The following is a 23,192-nucleotide window of genomic DNA, read 5'->3' on the forward strand; positions in this document are numbered from 1 at the left end:
GGCCATCTCCTGCCTTGATGCAGGATCAGCTCCATTAAACATTTTCTACACAGGAGCTTACCTAGTGCTTTTTTTTCTAAATCCTCTGTGGATTAGAGTCCTTACTCTCCCTAAACAACATGTTCTAGGACTTAACCATTCTCACACCTAGAAAATGTCCCTGAATGACTATCCTGAATTGCCCTTCTTACAGTGTTGAGCTGGCAACATTTTGTTCTAATCCCCACGGGGAAGATAAAGGTATTCCCTTCCTGTTTGTGGAAGCCTTTTATGTATTTGGAAATGGTTATCGTGTCCCCGCAGCCTTACAGCCCTGCAGGGACCTTCCCCAAACTAAACACGGGTGGTTCCTGCAGTCCTGCAAAACCAGGCCCCGGACTGTTCCCAAGACCCCGCTGCAGTCTCTCCATCAGGCCTCACCTTTCTCTAAACACAGTACCTGCCAACGTTTATATGCCCCAGTGGGACGTTTGCCTTTTTCACTGCAGCACCACAAATCGGCTCTTTGATCCACTGTACTCGGGATCTTTATCTGCAAAAGGCCTGGCTAGCCAGCAGGTTCCCATCTTGCATTTTCACAGATCATTATCCCTACCTAAGTACAGTACTTTGCACTTGTCTGCATGGAATTGCACCCCACATTTTGCAGAGTCTTTTTCCATTTTGTCGAGAGCATTTTGACTGAATTGTGGCCTCCAGAGCAGTCACGACTCTTCCCAGACGGGTCCATTTGCCAAAGACATAAGCATAATTTTTATTCCTGCTTTTGGGTTGTTATTAAGCACTTCTAAGTGCTCCCAGGACCAGGGCCCAGAGGGGGTGGGAAAATCACAGAATCATTAAGTTTGGGAAAGACCTCTGAGCTCGAGTCCAGCCGTTTACCCAGCACTACTGTGTTTGCCACTAAATAGTGTCCCCAAGTGACATATCTGCACTGTTCTTGAACTCTTCCAGGGATGGTGATTCCACCATTTCCCTGGGCAATCTGTTCCAATGCCCAGCTACACCTTTGGGTGAAGAAATTTTTCCAAATATCTGATCTGAAACCCCCCTGGAATAATTTGAGGCTATTTCCTCTTGTCCTATCGCTTGTTACCTGGGGGAGAAGGCCACCCCCTACCTGTCCACAACCTCCCTTCAGGGAGTTGTAGAGAGCAATAAGGTCCCTCTGAGCCTCCTTTTCTCCAGGCTGAGCACCAGACTTGTGCTCCAGACCCTTCTCCAGCTCCGCTGCCCTTCTCTGGACTCGTTCCAGCACCTCAATGTCTTTCTTGTCGTAAGGGGCCCCAAACTGACCCCAGGATTTGAGGTGCCTCAGCAGCGCCCAGAACAGGGGGATGGTCAGTGCCCTGGTCCCGCTGGCCACACCATTGCTGATATAAACCAGGATGCCTGTGGCCTTTTCGGCCAGCGTGGGGGACACACAGTGGGGGTTCGTGGGGGACACACAATGGGCTTCGTGGGGGACACACAATGGACGTTCTTGGGGGACACACAATGGGGTTTCGTGGGGGACACACAGTGGGGGTTCCCAGCACTCGCTGGGATGATGGCGAGCGGTCAGACAGGCAAAGGGAGCCGGTGGGGAGGCCGAGCGGGGTCCGGCGCACGGCGCGGCCGCACCGCCTTTGTCCGCGGGCGGGGAGGGCGCGGCGCGGTGCGGGCCCGTGCGGCCGCAGTGCCGCCCGCCGGCGGGCTGGGCCCGAGCATGTGCAGCTGCGGCAGGCACCTGGCAGGGAGCCGCAGCGCCGGGGATGTGAACCAGGCGGGGAGGAAGGCCCTTGACTCATCAGATAAATCCAGCCCCGCACGGCGAGCGAAGGCGGAGGAGGCGCGGCGGCGCGGCTGCGAGCAGGGGAGGAGGATGGCGGGGGACAGCGAGCAGCGGCTGGAGGAGCAGGGGCAGCCCAGCGGCGGCGAGCCCTTCCTCATCGGGGTCAGCGGCGGCACGGCCAGCGGCAAGGTGCGGGGGCTCGGCGGGGCAGCCCCTGGGGGGCCGGGGGAGCCCCGCGGTGCGGTGCAGCCGCCCCGCCCGGGCGCGGCGGCCACATGGCAGCGCGGCGGGTCCGAGCGGCCGCCCGGGCGGCGGGGGGGGAGGGGGGGGGAGCGGGGGGGGGGGGCCACGTGCGCTCGCCGCGGCCCCGCCGCGCCGGCCGGCATGCGGGACCGGCGGTGGGGATGGGGATGCGGCTGTGAATGGAGCCGCGGGCTCGCTGGCTGCCCGGCGAAGGGCGAGCCTGCGGAGGAGCGCGGCCGCCGAGGCCTCTCTGCCCGGGCGGCGGCCGGAGCCCGCGGACACTGGATGGAGGGTGCGGGGTGGGTACGGGGTTTACCCCTTCTGCCCGGCCGGGATCCTGCGCCCCTCCGCCTCACCGGGGAAGGGGGGGTCCAGGCGGGAAGGGCGCTGGGGCAGTGCGGGCGAGGGTGGCCCCGGCTCAGCCGGGGGGGGAGGTGCATCCCCCTGCAGAATCCTCCCGTCTGTGGCTGTGGTCGGCGTTTGCCCCCGTTCCCCTTCACCTGCACCGTACCCGGGGCTGCCCTCCCCGCAGGGGCGATTTTTTTTTTTTAATTTTTTTTTTTTTTTTTCGTAACGGTGTCGGTCTTTCGTCGGGGTGCCCTTCTCTGCCCAACTTTGGGGGTAGCAGAGCGGGGATTCTGCAGCAAATGCTGACTCACAGCGGCAGAACGACCTCCTGGCTGCTGTGCCGGAGGGGCTGCCCTTGGCAGCGGCAGGTGGGAGCCGAGCGGGGCGAAGGCTGCGGGGCCGGGGCAGCCGCCCCCCGGGGCAATGCGGGTCTTCCCGGGAGGCTGCTACACCCAAACTGCAGCGCAGGGCTGCCTCACGGCTCTTTAGCGTTTTTATTTGAGTTATTTCACACTGTGGGATTTACTTTATTTGTTTAACCTGAGCTAGGTCGCTTTCTCTCCTAATATGAAAAGAAAATTACTTTTTTTCCCCCCCTTATTTAAGAACAGTAAACAGCTCCACGGCTCATCAGCCTTTCTGTGCAGGGCAGCACGTCCCACCTGCGTTTTTAAGAGGCATTTTGGAGAGCGTCAATAGATTGGAAGTAGCTATACCTTTGAAATATTGCTTGCTAAGGAAACTGAATGTGGGCCAGCATGGGAGGAGGATGAGCCTTACATCTCTGGTTTGTTTCTGTGTTTAGAGGTGGGGACCCCTTTTTTTCCCCTTGAGGGATGGCATAATCCAACTGCCCTGTTTCAGCCCAGTGTTTTGTGCCTCTGAGTACCCTCTTGATTCTTGGACTGCTGTTGCTGCTGCAAGGGGGAAAAATCCGCTGTAACAGGGGAGGGATGGAGAGAGAGATGCAATCTCCTCCAGGGAACCAAAGCTGGATTGTTCCTGCAGCCCGCTCCTGGTGACTCAAACACGCTGGGTTGTCTGTTCTCTGATGCGTGGGTCTGCCTCTCTGTAGTTGTCCCAATAACATCGTGTCTGGCGCTGCTGAACTGTTATGTCTCTGAACACGGTGTCTCAGGCCCACAAGGTAAAAGCAGTGATTACAGTACAATACGCTACAGTGGTTCTCAACTTCAAAGGGAAATGCTTAATAGCAGCACGCTGCCTTAGTAAAAAATAATAGGGAAATGGCTCTTCCTAGCAAGGGAGATGTTCTAACTGGCTTTCCTGTCTCTCAGCTTTGATTTCCCCCCTCTCCAGTGATTGCTACCTGCTAAAAACCTCTGTGCAGTGCTACCCATTGAAGGGAATCCAGCAGATCATACAAGTTGGTGGGGAAAGACTGCAAAAAATATGCTGTGGAAAAAAAAAAAGCTTGCATGTGGAGAAGCAACAGGAGAAAAAGGACCTGGGGCTTGTTGCCCACAGGCCCTCAAGTTCACATATGGTGCAGATGCAAGGCAAGGCTGCAGAGGGGCTGTCCCCCACCTGCCTGGTGACAGTGTCCTGTGCCAGGTGATGCCACGTGCCGCAGCACACTCCCGGAGAGCAGTGGTGGGGCTGATGTGCTTAGCTGAGGGCTTGCCTGCAGCTACAATCCAGCCCAGGGCTACTGTGCCGGTGTGCCGGCTCTGGGTGAAAACAAAGCGCTAGCGGGAAGGTGAAGCAGGCACCTTTCCCACTGGGAAAGTGACAAATCCATCTGACTTGCCTTGACACCAGCTGAGGGTTGTTGTCACAACACACCCCTTTGGCAGCACACCAGCCCAAAGATAACGGAGGGAATTTGCCTTCCAAGGGCCTCCCACTGCTGCTTTTTAGTCTGAGATGGGCAAAAAGGCTCCACAGTCCCCCCCTACCCCTTTCAATGCACCAGCATGGTCAGACTCTGGAAGGAGAATCCTGTTTGTAGCTTGCCACAGCTTGTGTCCTGTGGTGCCCTGGGGAAGCTGGTGTTGGAAGCAGCTGGCCTTTCCAGAGAGCTGGGGGGTGTTTGGCTGGTATTCCTTAAAGGCACATCTGTGAGAACTCAAGCTCAAAGGCTGAGTGCTGTTCCCTAGCAAGCAAAAGAGGCTTGAGCACTTTGACCACTCAAATAGGATAGGTAGAACCCTGAGTGCTCTCCTGGTTTTGGCTCTGAAAAGAAATCTGGACTATGTTAGGAGCAAAACTGGGGAGCCAAAGAGCACCCTGGGCAGGCTGGGATGCTGCAGCTTCTGCGAGGGCAGTGCCAGCTGCATGGTGGCTGTTTTGAGTCAGCTCAGCTGGGGCAGGCTCTTCACAAAAGCTTGCTGGGAGGAAGCATTTCTTCCACTGTCCCCCAAAATCCAAGCACTGTGTAGCCTGGCAGAGCTTGCTGCAGTTTCCTGGGTAAGGAGAGGGCATGGCATTAAGACTCTCCCCTCCTGTGTCGAAGTTGGAGATGACTGCAACCGCCTCATTTTCTCAGAGGGATTCCTAAGCCTGTTTTAAGCATTTTCTTTAATCCTGTGCATTTTCAAGTGCCCTGCTAAAGTTCTAGTTTCCCTCTTATACCTGTGGTCTTTGTGCTAAAAGCTTCTTCCCTCCCTCCTGCAAGAGATTCCTGACTACCAAGGACTGCAGCATGCAAGGCAGGCAGCCAGGCTGCGAGCCGGAGGAAGGTTCAGGAACTGACTACTGAGATGAGCTGGGAAGTGTTGGGATACCCCCTAAAGCCCTTCCTATATCCTCACTTCAGTTTAGTTGCTGGGACCTTCCACTCTGCCTCTGTGCTGGAGCAGCTCACTCCAGCAGCAGTGGGAGCATTTGGTATTGGTGGCTGCAGGGGTGGGGGAGTTCTTTTCAGCTCAGGCTGAAGCATTAATTGTTGTCCCCATGTGAAGCAAGGTGCTGATTGCTGCCTTCCAACAGGAACTTGTAAGAAAATGGATTTGTGAAGGGCTGACGCTTTTGTTGGCTGTTCATCACTCAAACTAGTGAGGGCTGAATGTGGGTGCCACTGCAGCCCCGTGGTTGCATCATTTGGGTCTTGAGTTAGTACATGAAGTTACCAATGTCTGTTTGAACATGCAGCCTCAGAGTTTCCAGGCTGCAGAGCACCAAGATTGCAGCCAGGTGTGTTCTTCACTGTTACTCCACCAGGCACTTTGCTTTAAACACCTGAAAGTCTGGCTGAGTCTGAGCTGCCTGCCTAGAAGAGTGAGCCAGCTGAAGGAGGCTGGTGTTGCCCAGCCAGGGTAGGACAGCCAGTGTGTTGTTCCCCAGGGAAGCAGTGGTCTGAGTTGCATGAGGCAGTTCCATCTCTGCACGGGGCTTCTTTGGTGACAGAGCTCAGTCCCCTTCCCCAGCAAGAGCTGAGGTCCCCACAGCAGCCCAGGGGTCACTGCCACCATATCACCACCTGGATGGCTGACAGAGAAGCCTGAGGGAGACCTGGGAGTGACCCAGGGGGACTAGCAGGAATTTCAGCAGCCCTGTGCCGGTTCAGCACCATTTCCTGGTGACGTTTGTTCTGTGGCTGGCAGGAGCCCTGTATCACAAGGTCTGACTTGTTAAACACTGGTGTCAATGTGTGCTAGAGACTCATCAAACTTTCTAGTAGAACGTTGTTCTGTGCCAGCCCCGATCAGACTGATACACAGGACGTTTTGATGGGTCAGCCCTTTCCTGTTACTGATGGAATATGTGTGAGTTCGTTATGGAGCCTGGTTACCATAGTCCCGTGGGCTCAGCCAGCTCCGGGCTATGGAGTTTGCAGCAGGGGCTCAGGAAAAATATCCTGTGCCTAAAACCGGAGGATTGGGAGGGATTGTGCTAGAGGGCTTGTTTTCCTCCCTGTGTGTAATCTGTGTTTAGAGCCTCTGTGTTTGTGCCTGTTTGTGCTCCAGCCTGGGATTGCTGATCACATGCACAGTGTCCCAGGGTGAGCGAACAGAAACCTGGCTATCCCACTCCTGGACTGGTTGGCCTGTGGCTCACAAAGGGAAAGGCAGGAGTGGTGAACCTGCCTGGGAAAGCTCTGGGTGGAGGCTCAGGCTTTTGGTACGAGAATAGCAAGTTTCCAGTCCCAGTGTTGCCATACGGATGTGCTCCTTTACGACTGGAAAGGATTGCGTGGGTCATGAACTAGGGCAGACATTTGATAGATGCTCTGGGACCCTTCCCAATTTGGTATCTGCTCTGTGTGTCACCCCAGTCCACCAGGCACTTCCTAGTACTCTATAATTACCGTAACCTTCAAGAAGAGACCAAAATCTGTAACTCATGTGCTGCTGGAGGGAAGGGAAGCACTGCCACGGCTCCTGATTTCAGGGATGTGACTGAGTAATAGCCCCCTGTGATGCCTGGAAAGAGAACTGTGCTGCAGGGGACACTGGAGAAATGAAACAAGTAATGACAGTGGTCCCTGATGTTTGATCTTAGGGAAAATCCTGTTAGATCCCAAAACTGGTGGCTGTTTTATCCACAGGCATGTGATGAGGGCACCCCAACCAGGCTACTGCAGATGCAGAGCCATCAGCAGCCCCTGCCAAGCCTGCTCGCATCCCAATCCTGCAGGAAGGGCGTTATGGCAGTGCTGTCCCTGGAGATAACCTCTGGGCTCCTCTCCCTGGTGAGGTGTGACTGCTGCAGTCTGTCCTTGCTCCTGGCTGTAGCATTTGTCTTGGGCCAAGGGCATTGCTCCATTGAGGAGGACTGTCCTCGTGAGCAGCAGCTTGGCTCAGGGCAAGCAGCCTGCAGTGGTGGCAGGAGGCTGGGCCTCTCCTCCTTGCACACTGGAGCCCAGCACACACCTCTTCTGGTAGGTCTTGCTTCTGGCACAGCCCTTCTTCACCTGCTGCTGAGAGGTCTGGCAGCTTCAGCATTTCTTTAGGGCTGGCATGACTTGATCTGGGTAAGTCACTTTTGCTGGGTATCTTATCTAGAGTCCCTGAGAGGATGTGAGGTCCTTCCTGCAGCTGTAGAGGGAGCTTGGACGCCCCTCTGTAGTGCCAGGTTCTCCAGGGGTGGACGGTCTGCTGTTAGTGAGCAGGTTTTAGCATGTCCACCTGCACAAAGGTTAGGAGTTCCTGCTAGCCCAGGACAGGTCTTACCCCCCAGAAGCAGAAGTACCTGTATTACCGTGGCTGCTGCACCAAACCTGGAGCAGAAGGCATCAGCTGTGTCCTGCCTGGCACCTTCACATGATGGTTCATGGTGGTTGACTGTGGCGCTGTCCATCAGCTTTCTCCCTAATACCCATCTGAAGTCATAATTCACTGCCTGATCAGAGCTACCCAAGAGGGATTGTGGGATAATCTGCATAATAATGTTGGGGAATTAGTCAACTCCTGAAGAATATCTGAGCAGCTGGCTGTAGGCCACGAATTAAATAGGTAATTAATATATTCCAAATAAATGTCAGGGGTAGGCCTCTGAACACCAGTCTGTTGATTTCTTCCCCTGTGCACCACCTCTCTCCTTCTGGGAAAATATGCTGGATTTCTCCCTCAGGTGCCCTCTGCCTCTTCCTTTCCAGCAGAATAAAGCTGTGCTTCTTCTTTGAACACTGGCTATTTGTGTGCTTGGTTCAGAGGAGGAGTCCTGCAAGGGGAGCTGCAGCTGCCTCTGTTCAGGAATAACCTCTCCGAGCTTGCCGCTTGTGCTGTGCGGATACCTCCCTCCCCACCGTCTGCGTGTGGTGTGGGTTGGTTGGCACAGCTTTCCCAGGGAGCAGCTCGAGCACAAAGCCTGGAGGAGTGCAGCTCTGGGGGTTGCAGCCAGTTTGCTCAAAGCAGGAGCCGAGTTCCCCTCGGTGCAGCGTGTGAGAAGTCGTGACCGATGGCAGCGGCTGGGGCTCGCTCCTTGCCTGTGTGCTTGGAAAGTCCTGCATTGGTTTCATGTGGCTAACATGGGAAAGGTCTGCTTGGCAACCATGGAGGCTGCTGGGTCCTGGCTATATTTGGTTTTAACCAAGTTCTGGAGGAGGGGAAGGCTTTTGCTTGAGAAAGCATCCTGTTGCCGGGAATGCACTGCGGCTGAATCACTGTCAGTGTTCGCCTTGGGTCGTGCTGAGGTGTGCATGGATGATGTGGATATGGAGAAGGGGCTGAGTGGAAGCAAGGAGCCTTGGCATGGCTCTCGTCTACTGCAGATGAGATGTGTCATGTAAGGCAGAGCTAGGGGTGGGGCTCAAATCTTGGAGTTTTTCTCTGTTGGGATTCATTTGTAGCATCATGTCATCTTCCTCAAGTCATCTCCTGCAGTCCTGGGCTTCTCAGAGAAGAAACAATAGTTGCCTTCTCCCCTGGGAGAAACCACAAGGAATCTGCAAAGGAAGGAATCTGAGCCCAGGCCGTCCCTTCAAGTGGGTGCTGAGTGCATGTGTCAGCACCACGTGTCCCCTGGGTTACCCTACATCCTGGCTGGTTGCATCCTGGCACTGTACTTTGGAGTCATGCTCCAGTCTTGGTTTTTCTGGGCATCTGCCAGCCTTCCCAGAGCCCGGCTGTGGCCATTTCTAATTATTAGTGAATATTTCACAGTCATGTATGTATGCTGTGCTGGTTTGGGAGAAGAGGGTTTAAGCAGGGGACGTGCCAGTCATTTGGGGGGACACTTCCCGAGGCCAGGAGTTTCTGTTCCCGTTGTGTAGGGGAATTTCCAAGCTCCGTGTTTCTGGTGTTTCTTCCTCCTTCACAGAGGGTGTTTATCAACCAAGGGGAAAAACTGCCTGTCCAGCTGTAGGAGGTATTCAACTGGCATCAGGGAATGCCCCTCATGAACCATTGTTTCCATCACAAATGACAGTGAGAAAAGGAAAAACCTTCACTTGGACCTTGCTGAGTTTTGCTGCCCCACTAAGGCAAGCTGAACGCAGCCCTGGGGTTGGAGGAACATGCCCTGTCCCCCATGTCCTCTGTCTGCTGCACTTAATGCAGGTTTAATGTGTGAGCAGTGCCGTGGCCCACACCTGCAGGATCAAGGTGACATGTGTGCCTCTTCCCAGACCCCAGAGGTGACATCCTTGCTCACCCAGGCAGTGTAGTATGCTGAACCTGAGCTTGGTCCTGAGAGCAGGGTGTTCTCGTGGTCCTCTTTCTCCACCACTTCTACCAGCTCTCCAAAGCCCACCATGGAAAAGGGAAGAGTCTGGAACATCTGCCTGGATGCTTTTGCAAGAGGCACCGTCCACCCCAGAGCCTCTGATCTTCATCCTGGAACCCCAAGGGAGGACATCTCTCCAGCTGCCAGGGATATTTTCTCCTTGGATTTTTCGCACCATTGGGTGTCTTGAGTTGTGGGGCATGGAAGAGAAGGGTGATTTTCAGAGCTGATGGAGACTCTTCTCCATCTTCCATGATCAGTAGACTAGAGATTTTTGTGTCCATAAGGCAGAAAAAAGACTGACAGGAACTGTTTGGTGCTCTCAAATGATTTTATTGCCCATCCACGTGCTGAGGTCCAAGGGGAGGGAGCTAGCGCAGTTGGTGTGTTACTTTCACTGATCCAAAGTAAAGGAGCCCTGTTCCCTCCACTGGGCTGGGGAAGGCAATTCCTGGTGCAGATCCGTGTGGAGCCTGCGGATCTGTAGGCTGGGAACCTGCATGGCTGTGCTGAAAGGTGCTTTACTCCTAATGGCAAAGGGCCTGGGAAGTTGGGTGTCCTCGGCAGCTGTGGCCAAGGCTGAACCCTGCTGTGCTACGTCTCCTCGCTGCATGGGAAGGCAGCGGTGTCCAGGGGAGAGAGCGGGCAGGAAAAGTGGAGGAGAGGCACTGTGCACGCCCTGGTTTTGCGAAACCTACGGGATACAGCTGGATAAGCACCAGGGCTGACCCTGGCTGCAGAAGGATGTGGGGAGTGAGCAAACAGAGGAAACAGAGATTGGGCTCCGGCTTTGTGCCTGCATGTGCCAAAGGGCAAGTGACTGGCACTGACATGCAGGGCTTTGTTCTGGGTGGTAGCAGCCTGCTGCAGGGCAGGGCTGCCAACGTGGCTCGGGTGGCACAGCTAGCCAGCTGTGAGAAGCAGGAGGAGAAGGTGGGATGCTCAGGGAGACCCCATCCCTGACCTGAAACGCAGAGTTGTACCCCAGGCTTTCCGGGCTGCTGTCGGGCAGCCTGAGCCAGTTCACTCAGCAGCAGAGCTGTGTGGAGGCTCTCCAGCCAGGCTGGGGCTGACTCACAGCCCAGCGGTCACAGCCAAGTCAGGTCAGCCTGGCCTGGAGGGGAAGAGACGGTCTCTGGAGGCGGGAATGCCGTCAAATCTTCCAGCTTCCCAGGCAAACAGCCTTGCCCTCTGCCTGCTGGGGTGACCTCCTCTGCCAGGCATGCATTCCCCTCCCTGTTCCTTCTCACCAGCACCGTCTTCAGCTCTGCAGCTGGAGGTTGCCAGCCAGGTACGGAGCAGATGGTTGAACCAGCCAGGAGGTGGGAGCATGGAAAAAGCCACTGGCAGGCTGGGCTAGGCAGGTTGGGGCAAGCAAACTGCTCTTGTAAGGCAGAGGGCTCAGCAGAGTATTTGTGGTGACTGGGGCCAGGAGTGGCTCAGCAGGGCATCTGCAGCCAACGTGATTCCCATGAAGTGAAGGAGCTCAGTTTGGCACCAGGAGCACCCACTTTGCCCTGAACAGTGGATGCCGTGGGCAGGAGCAGGCAGGACACACAGGGTTCCTGCAGGCAGCAGAGCGTTCCCCAGCCAGCCTGACCTTGGCTCCTGCTGGCCAGGGCAGTGCTGGCTGCCAGGTGGTGATGCAGTTAACACCGCTGCGTTACACAGCGGCCAAGGACTCCTGTGACTGAGGAGAAGGGACTGAAGCAGGCTGTGGGATTTGTCCCCCAAGCTCTGAGTTGTGTTGCAATGGCAGGGCCCAGTGTGACCCTGCCTCCTGCAGTGCCAGCAGTCCATGCTGGCCACCCGCACCCACTGCTCCATGTGGTGTGAGAGGTGCCAGTCCTTGTGCCAGCAGCGCTCGTGGGGATCTTGCACTGGCAGCCAGAGCCACGTGGCTCTCCAGCCGCTGACTCCACAGTGCCCTTAGGCTTGCTGTGCCAAGAGGCACCAGGATATGCTCGGGGCTGCTCCTCCCAGCCCTGGCAGCAGAGATCCCTGATAAAGTCCCAGGGCTCTCTTCCTCTTGCCTTTTCATCCTGGGTTTTGCTGGCTCTCCCTCTGAGGACTCTCTGTGCCCATACTGTGGTGGGATTTCTAGGCTGGATCAGGGCTGGGGGAGCCAAGGCACCAGGCTCCTCCCAGGGAGGAGGCTCAGCCCTGGTGTCCCACAGCCCCGCTCCCTGGGGAGCTGCCTGGCAGGCTGGAGCAGCTGGGGCCCCTGAGCATGTGGCTGAACTCAGGGAGGAGCCAACTGTTTTCCTGCTGCCACTTATACCCAGAACAGGAGCTGTGGGCAGGCCATAGGGGCGGAGGAGGGGGAGGCAGGCAGCAAGCTCAGTGCTGCTGTCACACTAAGGGGCACCACAGTGATGCCTCTGGAGGACTTTTCCCTCAGTGGCTTTGGGCTGGGCGTTCAAGATGACCACAAACTCTCGGCTGGAGGTCCAGCAAGCAGTGCCCTGTGCATCCAGGAGTGAATGTTACCTAGGTGTTAGCCCTGTGCCACTTAGATACCACCTGCCACTGACTTGCTTCCTTTGCCATTCCTTTCCCAGTCTTCAGTATGTTCCAAGATCGTCCAGCTGCTGGGCCAGAATGAGGTGGACTACCGCCAGAAGCAGGTGGTGATTGTGAGCCAGGACAGCTTCTACCGGGTCCTCACCTCAGAGCAGAAATCCAAAGCACTCAAAGGCCAGTTCAATTTTGACCACCCAGGTGAATGGAGAACAGCACTGGGGCTCTGCCATGTGGTGTGGGGCGAGGGCTGGAGTGGGACCCCCCATTTCATCAGCCAAGAGCCTGCATGGACACTGGGGCTCTGTCTCTACATGGGGCAGGACTGGGTGGCCTAGTTGGCCACCTGTGTCCCCTGCAGTACAGCTTCTGCATCTTGGGAAAGAAACTGCTTCTGGGGTGGAGTGTCTGGGATGAGAAAAGACAGGTTATGAACCCTCAAATTCTTCTTAAGGTGCTCCTTTTCCTGCAAAAACATCCCCCAGTTTGAACACCTTTTTCATAGAGTCATGAAATAGTTTGGGTTGGAAGAGACATTAAAGGTCATCTTCCACCTCAACTGCCATGGGCAGGGACACCCTTCACTAGACCAGGTTGCAAAGGAACAAATTGGTTTTTGGTGCAGCTGGGTCGGACACAGGGAGATCAGGCCTGGCACAGCCCCCTGGAGCCAGCAGCTCCATGTCCCTCCTTCAAGGAGGGAACCATCTGTGCAGCTGCTCTGCAAACCCCTCCACCGAGGGGGTTGTGCCCTGTTACTACAACAGGGGCTCTTTGAACCATCTCCGGGCCTGGTGGGGAAATTCCAGAGCCGCTGTCCCTTCGTCCCCACGAGCACAATGGCCAGAGGCAGCGAGCACTGAGCAAACAGAGCCCTGTCTGTCCAGTGGCTCCAGGCTGGAACACTACTCCAGTCTCTCCAAGGGCTGGAGCCCCAGAGGAGATGCCTTCCTGCACCCAGGCTGTCAGTGCTGCTGTACAAGGGTGGTATTGATCCCTGTGGGCCACATCCCAGGCTGCTGCAGAGCCATGAAGGCCCATGGCTCCGGGAGAGCTGGGCCTTGCTACGCCTGTGGGGAGGTGCAGGGCTTTCCTCCCAAGTCTGTACGTCTGTCTGTCTCCAGTGCAGGGTGCCAGTGACTCTGGCTGGGCTGAGCTCAGCATCTGGTGGGTGGGAGAGGTTGCAGAGCTGCCTTGGGTAACGTTTCCTCTCTCCTCAGATGCCTTTGACAACGAGCTGATCGTGAAAACACTCAAAGAGATCACAGAAGGGAAGACGGTCCAGATTCCTGTCTATGACTTTGTCTCCCACTCCAGGTCTAACAGCTGCTCCTGCCTTGCCTTGCTGTGCCTCCGCTAACGCCCTGTGGTGCAGCACCCAGCCCAAACTGCCTGCCCCTCTCATGCCTGCTCTTAGGCACCTAACCTGCCAGCCAAAGGTTTCCATCCTAACTACTCCAGCCCCTTGGCTAGAGGATCCAGGGCAGATACAGGAACAGTCTGAGGGTCTGGAATAGCCATGTAGTGACATCCAGCAGCATACAGGCGTCAGTGGAGGGGGATTAAGGCCCCCCCCCCGTTTTTTTTCCCCCATCTACACTTCCTCGCCCCATAAACTGTTTGCAGCTTTAACAAGTATTCCAGGCTCAAACAGCTCAGCAGTGCCAGGAAAGGAGGAGGATGACAGTTCTTGCTGCTGCAACACTTCCCTTGCATGTGTTCAGCTTCTTTCTGCATGCCTTTGTTGGTCATGGATGGTGTGACCCTGCTCCGTTTCCCACAAAAGCACTGTGCTGTCAGGGGAGTGCTGCCTGGTTCCCAAGGGAGGCAGAGCTGGCCGTGCAGGTTCCTGTGGGTCAAGCCCCATGCATAGGCTTTCCTGGGCTTTTTATGGCTTGGCACATAACACTTGCAAGCAGCAGCTGGCTGAGGTGGGGGGAGAAGGCCTAGTGTGCTTCCCGCTCTGCCATTTATCCTTCCAGGAGCGTACGTATGCCTTGGATTCCCTTCACGGCGGTGGGGTAGGTCTGCCCTCTCCTTGGTCGACCCCCTGGTGCAGCAGTGATGTCCCAGGGTTGGAGCAGTGCCTAGGAGCACCGCTGTTTCCCCCCCCTCCCACCTCTCTTTGGTTTCCCTCCCCACCAGCATATTTTGACTCTCCTTCCCCCTGCTAGGAAAGAAGAGACGGTGACCGTGTACCCTGCCGACGTGGTGCTCTTTGAAGGCATCCTGGCCTTCTACAGCCAGGAGGTGCGGGACCTCTTCCGCATGAAGCTCTTCGTGGACACGGACGCGGACACCCGGCTGTCCCGCAGAGGTGAGGCCCTAACGTGCCTTGTGCACCGGGGACAGAAATATCCCTTAACTGATCCGGGCAGCTGGTCATGGAGGCAGGTGACAGTGACCAGAGCTGGCACAAAGCTGTGCTGCTGCTGGTGGAGGGCACGGCGGAGTGTCACGGAGGGCAGCTCGTGGCAGTGGGGAGCACCTTGCTCCACGTCTCTTGGGACTTTTGCTGCCTTGCCTGGGATTCCTGCTCTGATGCATGCAGCACTGTGACTGCTGAGCGTGCCGTGTCCTCAAATGGCCCCATGGCACCAGCTCTGTGCCAGCAGCTGAGTGGCAGCTGCTGCCAGTCAGCAGTTACCAGCACGGAAGGGTGCAGCAGGCAAGGCAAAGCATCTGGACAGTTCAGTCAGAAGGCAGTGCCTGATAGATCCCCTCAGGACCTGGGGTATGAGTCTCCCGGGGGAAGAGAATTGGAAGGGTAAAAGTGAGAAAACTTGTGGATTGAGATAAAGACAGTTTAACAGGTAAGTGCTCCGAGGATGGTTTTGGGTGTGAGAATGCCCGTTGTGGATGGTGCAAATGGAGTGTCTGGTTGTACATCTTGGTCTGTGCAATGCAGCGTGGAGCCTCTTCGGGGTTCTTGCACTGGGGCTATGGTTTGGGGGCAAAGAGCCCTAGAACCAGAACATCCCTCTATAGGACTCCCCTTGTCCAGCTGGCTTGGCTGTGGATTGCTAGCTGATGTGGGAGGGACTCCAGCTCTGCAGGGTCTGCATGACTTGAGATGCTGTTCATTTTGAAGCAGTCTTTAGGAGTGTTTCACTGATATAGCACCTCCTGGCTGACTGAAAAAGCATCTGAGGACTCCTGGGGTCAAAATTCACTTCTGTCTGAACTGTCCTTTCCCCTGCCTGGCTCCAAGAGACTCCACGGGGTGTCTGGAGATGCAGAAGAGGAGTGGTTCCTTCCAGAGCTCTGTGCTGTGACGAGAGGAGCGTGTCTCAGTGCGTCAGTCTGGGAGTGTTGAGTGCATGGGACTGTTCATCTCCGCAATAGAGCTGGTCTTGCCTGCCCTCCTGCTGTCAGGCAGATACACAGCCTCCTCAGCTGCTGGGATGTCATCAGCACTGATTAAAATCTCCTTTTTACGCATCCCTCTTGACCCTGCCCACTGTTCCTGCATGACTCATCCAGGGAGGTGACAGCACAGTCATTGCAGGGAGATGTATTAGCAGGTCACAGATACGCACTTGCAAGATCCCAAAATGTGAGCCTTAATCCCTTTAAACAGAAGCCTGGATCCACACCCGGCTACGGGGCAGCACATTGTCCTGGTGTAACCCCAGCCAGCAGCTCAGCTCCATGCAGCTGCTCACCCAACCTCCCCTGGTGGGATGGGGGAGAGAATCAGAAGGGTAAAAGTGAGAAAACTTGTGGGTTGGCATAAAGGCAGTTCAGGAGGTAAAGCAAAAGCCACAAGCAAAGCAAGATGAGGAATTTATCACCACTTTTTGTGGGCAGGCAGGTGTTCAGCTGTCCCAGGGAAAGCGGGGCTCCATCGCGTGTAACCGTTATGTGGGAAGACAAACGCCATCGCTTTGAATGTCTCCCCTTCCTCCTTCTTCCTTCAGCTTTATGTCATCCTATATGGACGTATGGAACGTCCCTTGGGTCAGTTGTCGTCAGCTGTCCCAGCTGTTTCCCCTCCCCTTGCTGGTGGGGTGGGGTGAGGAGCAGAAAAGGCCTTGGATCTGTGTAAGCACTGCTCAGCAACAACGAAAACATCTCTGTGTTACTAACACTGTTTTTAGCACAAATATGAAACACAGCCCCATACCAGCCACTGAAGAGAATTAACTCTATCCCAGCCAAAACCAGCACCTTCTTCACCTCTTATTCCAAACCACTTCCATCATGCTCAGGTCCCACACTATCCAATACATTCTCTTTACCCACCACCCTTCTTCCCATACTTTGATGTAACATACAGAAATCATTCCCCGTGTTATGGATCATCCCTGTTAATGTGCCCTAAGTGTCCACTGTGTTAATTTAGTCTATGGCTTTGGGCTCCATCTGTTATGGTGGTCACTCAGGACAGGAGAGGTGTGTTGTGTGGAGTTAGTGGGCACCAAAGCCAGCTCAGGTCAGGTCACTGCTGTGCTCACACTGCTTCTTGTGAGGCTTGTACTTCTTCCATTTACCATCAGTCGCTGGCAGAGGAGCAGCTCGGCTGATTGAGGTGCTGGTGTCTCCTAGTTAGGGCAACTTTGTGTTTCCCTGGTAGGAATCTGGCTGTTTGTCTGCTGTCAGCAGCTGGTAGGACCACTGCAGCATTAAATCTGTTTACTGTATGTCTCCCTGGCATTTCTGGGAAAGGATAGCCTGTGTGTGAGGTGCCAAAGGTATAATCATGTCCCTGGAACGTAGCTGGAGGCAGCTTGTAGCAAAAGTTGGGATCTTGCATTGTGATGTGGCCCTGAGTCATCTTTCTGTCCCAGAAGTCCTAAAAGGTTGCATCAATACGCTTTTCAGCTGGGCAGCAGCAGGAAGTGAGGTTCTTGGAAACCCTGCTGACAGCTCAGTTGATCAATAGTGCTGGGGTTCAGTATGTGCAACTTGCACTGTCCCCATCCCGGCCCCTCTCCCAAGAAAAATGCTGCTGGCGGAGTGCAAGGGGCAAGGTCTGTGAGGTACCTCAAACAGCCTGATCCCTGGGGATCAGGGACCTGATTCTGGCTGAGATCCCTCGCTGCCCTGTCCTTGGCCAGTTTCCGTACAACAAAGGTCTGGTGTCACATGCGTGTTTTGGGCCTGATTTGAGTGATGCCTGCTGGCTTCAAATGGGTGCCGATCTGTCCTTGGGATATTTGCCTGCCCTGTGAGTGATCCCTCCAGATTTGGTGCATGATCTTAGCCTGGGTTGTTGGGACCTGTTGCTTTGGGGCCAGGTACCAGACAGTGGGTGCTTGACTTCTGTTTGTGTGTGGGGCAGTTCCTGCTGTGGTCTGCCCTGGGAACAGGCAGGAGAGCTTTACCCTGTTAGGACCAGCCCCTGCACCCTGGGGCAGCTCTTGGGCCTCCTGCACGTGCTGTAAGTACACCCTTCCCTGCCCTGGCACAGACAACAAATAGGGTGCGGGACCTGGGAAACAAAAGCCTGTTTTATTTTCCGTACCTCTTTTTCTGTATTGTTTGAGCAGGGGCTTGCTCCTGCTTTTGGGAGCAGGCAGGGAGCTGGCACACATCCTTTTTCCCCCCCATCACTTCCCCTGTGCAGGGCTGTGAAAGGGCATGCTGTGAAGCTGCTGGCCAAGGGCAAAGAGCCGTGGGGATGGTGCCAGACCAGCACTGTCCTGGCCCTGTGAGCACAGGGGCAGCGGCTGCCCAGCAGGTCACACAGCCTGGCAGTGCCGTGCCTTGGCTCTGCTTGGGACATGAGGGAAGGCTCACTCCCAGCCCAGTGCCAGGCACTAGCATGCTGGGGAAAAGCCAGACAGCCCCTTGGGGAGAGCCAAGAGCCATCTGCTCAGCCACAGGGCTGTTTTGGCTCTTCCCTGTGGATTGAATTCCTGCTGAACTGGGCCAGTTGTCCACACTGAAGTGGCTTCAGAGCGGAGATGGCAGTGGCCCAAATAGATAGCTCATGCAAACAGGGTGTAAGGCCCAAGTGGCAGAACAAGCAGGAGGCCAGCTTGCTCTCCTGCCTTCTGGCTTCCTCCTGAGCTTGCCTCCTCCAAGCACACCCTTAGACTGCTTTGCCTTCCTGTCCCACTCGGCCTAGGATAGCACGAGGAGCCTGGCAGAGCTGGGCAGGGAGTTGAGTTTTGCTCTCCTCACCTCTGTAGACCTGAGTTAAACTGGGCCTTAGTGTGTGTATGGGTAACCTCACTGCATTTCTATTCTTTGGACACGTCTGCACTGGGATGACTGAGAGAATGCCCTGTCCAGCAAGACAGAGCCACAGGAGGGAGGTGAGGGTTGAGGCTGGGAATAGTCAGGACCAGGGTGGCACTGGTTACAACTGGAATGTGCTTGCAGGGCTGAGAAGGGCAGGAGGCCAAGAAAAGCCCTTGGTCAGGTCAGCCAGCCCTTGGCTCCCAGGAAAGCTTGGAAGCAGGTTAAAAGCATGTAGCTGGGCTGGGATGTGCTCAGACACATGGGCAACAGCTTCCAGGAACAGAGACCTTGGGCAAAATACCCAAGTGGCTGGCCAAAGGCTGTACTGAAGGGAAAGAAGGTGGAGAGATTTGTGTCTCAGCTCCTGACTGTGCCTTCTATCTTCCCCACAGTGCTACGAGACATCAGTGAGCGAGGCAGGGACCTCGAGCAGATCTTATCTCAGTACATCACCTTCGTCAAGCCTGCCTTTGAGGAGTTCTGTTTGCCGGTAAGTCAGGGGAGTGACACCCACAGGAATCTGCCAAAAATACCTCTACCCTGCCTAGCTCCTCAGACAGGGGCATTTTGTGCCCAGAGCTCAGATCAGCCTTCTGTGTGTTGCTCCTTCCCTGCAAGCTCTGGCCAAAATGGGGCTGCCAGTGCTGGGGGAGGTGACATGACAAGAGAAACCCCTCCCTGCACAGGGCCTGACAAACCACTGGGCATCTCAGCAGGTGCCAGCCTGGGAGGGAAGATCCTTGGCTACATTTAGCCAGGGAAGGGGAGATCACCACCCCCAGGCAGTGTCTGCTGTGGCTACCTGCTCTTTTGGGCTGTCCTGCCTGCCCTTTCCACTCTCCAGTGCTGCTGCTTCATGCTTGGGAGAGCAGGGAAGCTGCTGCTTCTCTCCATGCCATGAGATGTGGCCTTGCAGGTTGCATTTCCTGACTGGTGAGTGGCCAGGGTGGGCCAGGGTTGCAACGTCTGCCTGGAGAAAGGAAGCTCTTTTGGGAGCTGTTACTGGAGGCAAGACTCCCTAGCAGACAGGCACTGTGCATGTGGGAGACCAGTCTTGCAGAACTTGCAGGGGAAATAGTATGTTTGCAGGATTAGCCATTGTACACCTTTCCTGGCTCTCATGGAGAGGACCCTGTGCCTCAGTTCTCAAGGCTTTTTAGGCAGATGTGGTAGTTAACATGAGGAATTTTTGTCTTAGTCTGGAGGAACTGAACCAGTAGAGTGTTGCAACCTGGGAACTGCTGGCTAGCATCACAGGCAGGAATTAAACGTGTGTCTCCAGCCTCAGGAGCATCTCTTTGCCAGCCTAGCCAGCTCAACCCATTCCCATAAGAGGGGCTAATTCTTTCTGTGCTACAAGGTCTTTTCGTGGCTCCTATGCAGCTCCCTTTTCTCCGTTGTGGCTCTGGGGACCAGTTCCAGTGTAATCCCAGAAAGGCTTTTCCCAAAAGGCAGGTCCAGCTTGCAAGACTCCTCTCCTTGCAATCCACAGCAAGGTAAAGCAGCAGATGCTGCTTCATCAGTGTCTTCTGATGAAGAGTCTGTAGGAGGATGAAATGTGAAACAGGGAGGGCAGAAAACTGCTTTGTCCCTACCCACAGCTTTGCAGTGGTCTGCTCCCACTTCCAACCTGGTGCTCAGTGGCAGAGCAATTGCATGCAGATACTGAGCACACTCAGCACCCACCGTTGCTGTTATTCGACTCCTAAACCAGCTCTGGGCCAAGCAGTCCAGCCCTGAAATGGTCCAACATATCCCGGTGATTTTTGATATGTCTGGAAGCACTTGGAGGTGTCAGGTGACACCCATCACCCAGCTGGCTTGGTGGAGCTTGGCTGTCAGCTGTAAAACTGACACAAATGGGGGAGGAAACTGAGACTGGCACCTGCAGGTGAAACTAGGTCAGAACTGGTGTCCTGAATCACACCTTCTTTGCAAGCAATGTGGTAGGGAATTCTCCCCCCGTTCTGAGCAGATCATGTGGCTGTGCTCAGGCAAGTCTGGATGGATTCAGTGAGAAGGATGTTCCCAAAAGCATCAGGTGCTGGAGTCTTGTGATCATGAGGCTTCTTAATTCCAGGTTTTGTTAGGGTGCCTCTTACTGGCATCTGTATGAGCTCATGAAAATGGAATCAGGGCACAAAGCATAACCCTCAAAACACAGAGCAGAACACCAAAGAGAGCGTCCAAAATGGATTATCAGCAATCAGTGGGTTTGGGTTTGGCAAGGGGAGGGCAAGGACCTGCCCCAGGAAGCAGGGATGATGCCCCAGCCTGGTGTCTCTCCAATTTCCCTGTAACGTAGTGCTCTCTCTCCTCCCAGACCAAGAAGTATGCTGATGTGATCATTCCAAGAGGAGCAGATAATGAAGGTAAGTGAACCTAGACCCCAGCAGGTGGCTTTGGGCTGTTGCTCTTGCAGTGGAATTAGGTAGGAGGTAGCAGGACCTGCCATGGAGGTGACCCAGGCCACTGCCACCCAAGAGAGTGCTGTTACCACACTGCTGAGATGAACCTGTTCCTTTGCTCCTGCCTGGAGCATTAGCAACTGGGAGTTTGTGTTTCTCTGCTCAAGCCCAAGAGCCCATCTATATTCAGTACTTCCAAGCTTCCAAGCAAACTCCTGGTTTATCTCACGTAAAGGGAAATGCACTTCTTCAAGGCCTGGGTCAGCCAGGCCTGGAATCAGCCTGACCATACTGGCTTGAGTGCCGGGCTTAGTTGGGGCAGAGGGATGAAGTCCCAGTGGGGCAACAGGGCAGCTCCTCAGCGCAAGGTTTGGATGGGAGGGCACCAGGAGCAGGAGAGAGACAGCAGGGGCACCTGCTGGTTGATTTGCAGCGATCCTAATGCAGCCTCTCCCCCTTTTGCTCACAGTGGCCATAAACCTGATAGTGCAGCACATCCAGGACATTCTTAATGGAGGACTCAGCAAACGCCAGAGCAACGGCTACCTGAACGGCTACACTCCTCCGCGCCAGCGGCAGCCCTCAGAGTCCAGCAGCCGGCCTCACTGACCCCGGGCGGAGGCGTGAGGCTGCGGGCCGGGCACCAGGCCCTGCCACTGCCCCTCTGTACATACTGTCCGTTCGATCCCCCCTTATCTATTTAAGAAACCAGACGGAGACGAATGCCTTTAATTTTGTATGTTCGAAATGCCGAATGAGAAGCAGCCGGTTGCTCGGGAGCCCGGACCGCCCACAGCTCCTGGCCTTGCTCAATAACTCCTCCAGCACGGAACCGGCTATAAATCTCTATAAATATAGAATTGCTCTATTTTTGTGTAAATGCAGAATAACGTAAAATTACTTGCCATAAGGTATTTGCCAGGCTCGGTGTTGCTGGGAGGGGCCGGGAAGAAGGTCCTGGGAGATGCTGGTGTCAGGATCTTCACCTCAAAGGCGGTAAGGAAGGAAGAGCATTCAACAACTGCTTTAGTATCGCAGGTCTCCATCCCAGGGAAGGGCTGGGCTGTGGTGGAGGTGGCAACTTGAGTGTGGCATGAGTGTTACAACTGGGCTGGGGTTGCCTCCTCCTGCCATTGCTCTTCAGGTCCGAGCAGCCTGGTGTTGGCTGGCAGGCGCTGGACAATGCCACTGGGAGCTAGGAGAATGATGTGGAAATACCTCTCCCTGACTGTCTCTGCACCTCCAAATCTCAGTCCTTCAACAGCATCCCATTCTGTGTCTGAAACCCCTTCCCACCACAGGTGTGGGGCTGCTGTCACACCCTCCAGCAAGGGCCTGGTAGGTGGTGCTGGGAGTGTGGTTACATAGACATGGCATCTTGCATCTTTAGCAGTCTCACTGCCTGGCTTGTGTGGGGACAGCATGTGGATACCTTCAGTCCCTCTGGAGTTTGGGGGCCATGTCTGTGGTGGCACTGCTACTTGAGCCCTGGGCTCAACCCTGAGCCTGGAGGTTGGCTTGCAGGTCAGAGCTGTGCCTGTCATTCCTCACTTGGAACAGTTCTGCTCTTGTATGGGGGATTTGGGGTCTGTGACATACAGTTAAGGGGGAACCAGCCTCTTCTAAAAGGAAGGGGCAATAGATGATAAAAGGCAGCTGAGGGGGTAAGCAGTGTGTAACGGTCCCTGGGCTGCTTGGCATCCCTGTGTGGGATATCCACAGGTCCCAGCAGGGTAGTGTGAAACTGGGTGCCCAGAAGTCCCCTGCTTCCCTTTTTCAGAGCATGCTCTTGCCTGGCCTGTGTCCCTTTCATTGTGTCCTGGTAGACAACACTGTCCCTGTAGTATGTTGTCCCAAGGGCTGCCCAGGCATGCCCTCCCTTGCCCAGGGTGAGAATTAGTCTCCTCTAATCTAGTAGTGCTACAACAGCTGTGTCTGGGGGTCCTGGTGGGGTTGTACTGCAGATCTGGGAATGCCTGGGGAGCAAGGTGGGGCAGTTGGGGTGGGGCAGGGGCTTGGTGGGAGATAGTGAAGGGGATGTAGCGGGACAGCAGCCAGGAAAGATCCTTTGCCCCATGCTGCTGAGACTGATTTCCCTTATTGGAAACAAAATTTCATAGGCATCCATCCCACAAAGCCTGGAGCAGGAACCCTTAGACTTGCTCTCTCTGATAATTTTCAGTCTTTCCAGAGCATGGGTTTTGCTCTGTATGGTTAAAAGTTTAAGACCTTAGACCACGCTCTATTGCTCTCCAGCCCGATATGAGCTGAGACAAGCTTTGGTCTTTACAGAGAACAAGAAAGGAAACACCTCCCCCCAGTGACTGCTGCCAGGGCAAGCTCATTCCCTCTTAGTCTGTGATGGGGCCACATGGCAGCCCTTTATCCCCCTCCCTGTCTTCCAGCACTCCCCAAGGCATGCCAGTTTTGCCATAAGCAAGGGCTGGCACTGGCTAATTCTACGTATTGCCATAGGTAAGAGCGACCACAGCCCTGCAGAACTGGTGAGGCTTCTCAGGGCTTAAGCAGCTGAGACAGCTCTTAAGATAAAATACTGGCCTCCTCTCCCCGGTGAATAAAGA

At 55.1% G+C, this 23,192-nt stretch overlaps 1 protein-coding gene across 1 annotated transcript; it reads left to right on the forward strand.

The window, feature by feature from the left end:
• Positions 1-1,696: 1,696 nt before the first annotated feature.
• Positions 1,697-23,190, forward strand: UCK2 (uridine-cytidine kinase 2). The gene is made up of 7 exons (XM_032695782.1): positions 1,697-1,963; positions 12,055-12,214; positions 13,234-13,330; positions 14,188-14,330; positions 18,595-18,692; positions 20,526-20,574; positions 21,080-23,190. Exons 1-7 carry the CDS (start codon positions 1,709-1,711, stop codon positions 21,217-21,219), a joined length of 942 nt encoding a protein of 313 aa, XP_032551673.1. The 5' UTR covers positions 1,697-1,708; the 3' UTR covers positions 21,220-23,190.
• The last annotated feature ends 2 nt before the right edge of the window (positions 23,191-23,192 follow it).

This window comes from Chiroxiphia lanceolata, chromosome 9 (genome assembly GCF_009829145.1).
Source record: "Chiroxiphia lanceolata isolate bChiLan1 chromosome 9, bChiLan1.pri, whole genome shotgun sequence".
NCBI classification, from domain to species: Eukaryota; Metazoa; Chordata; class Aves; order Passeriformes; family Pipridae; genus Chiroxiphia; species Chiroxiphia lanceolata.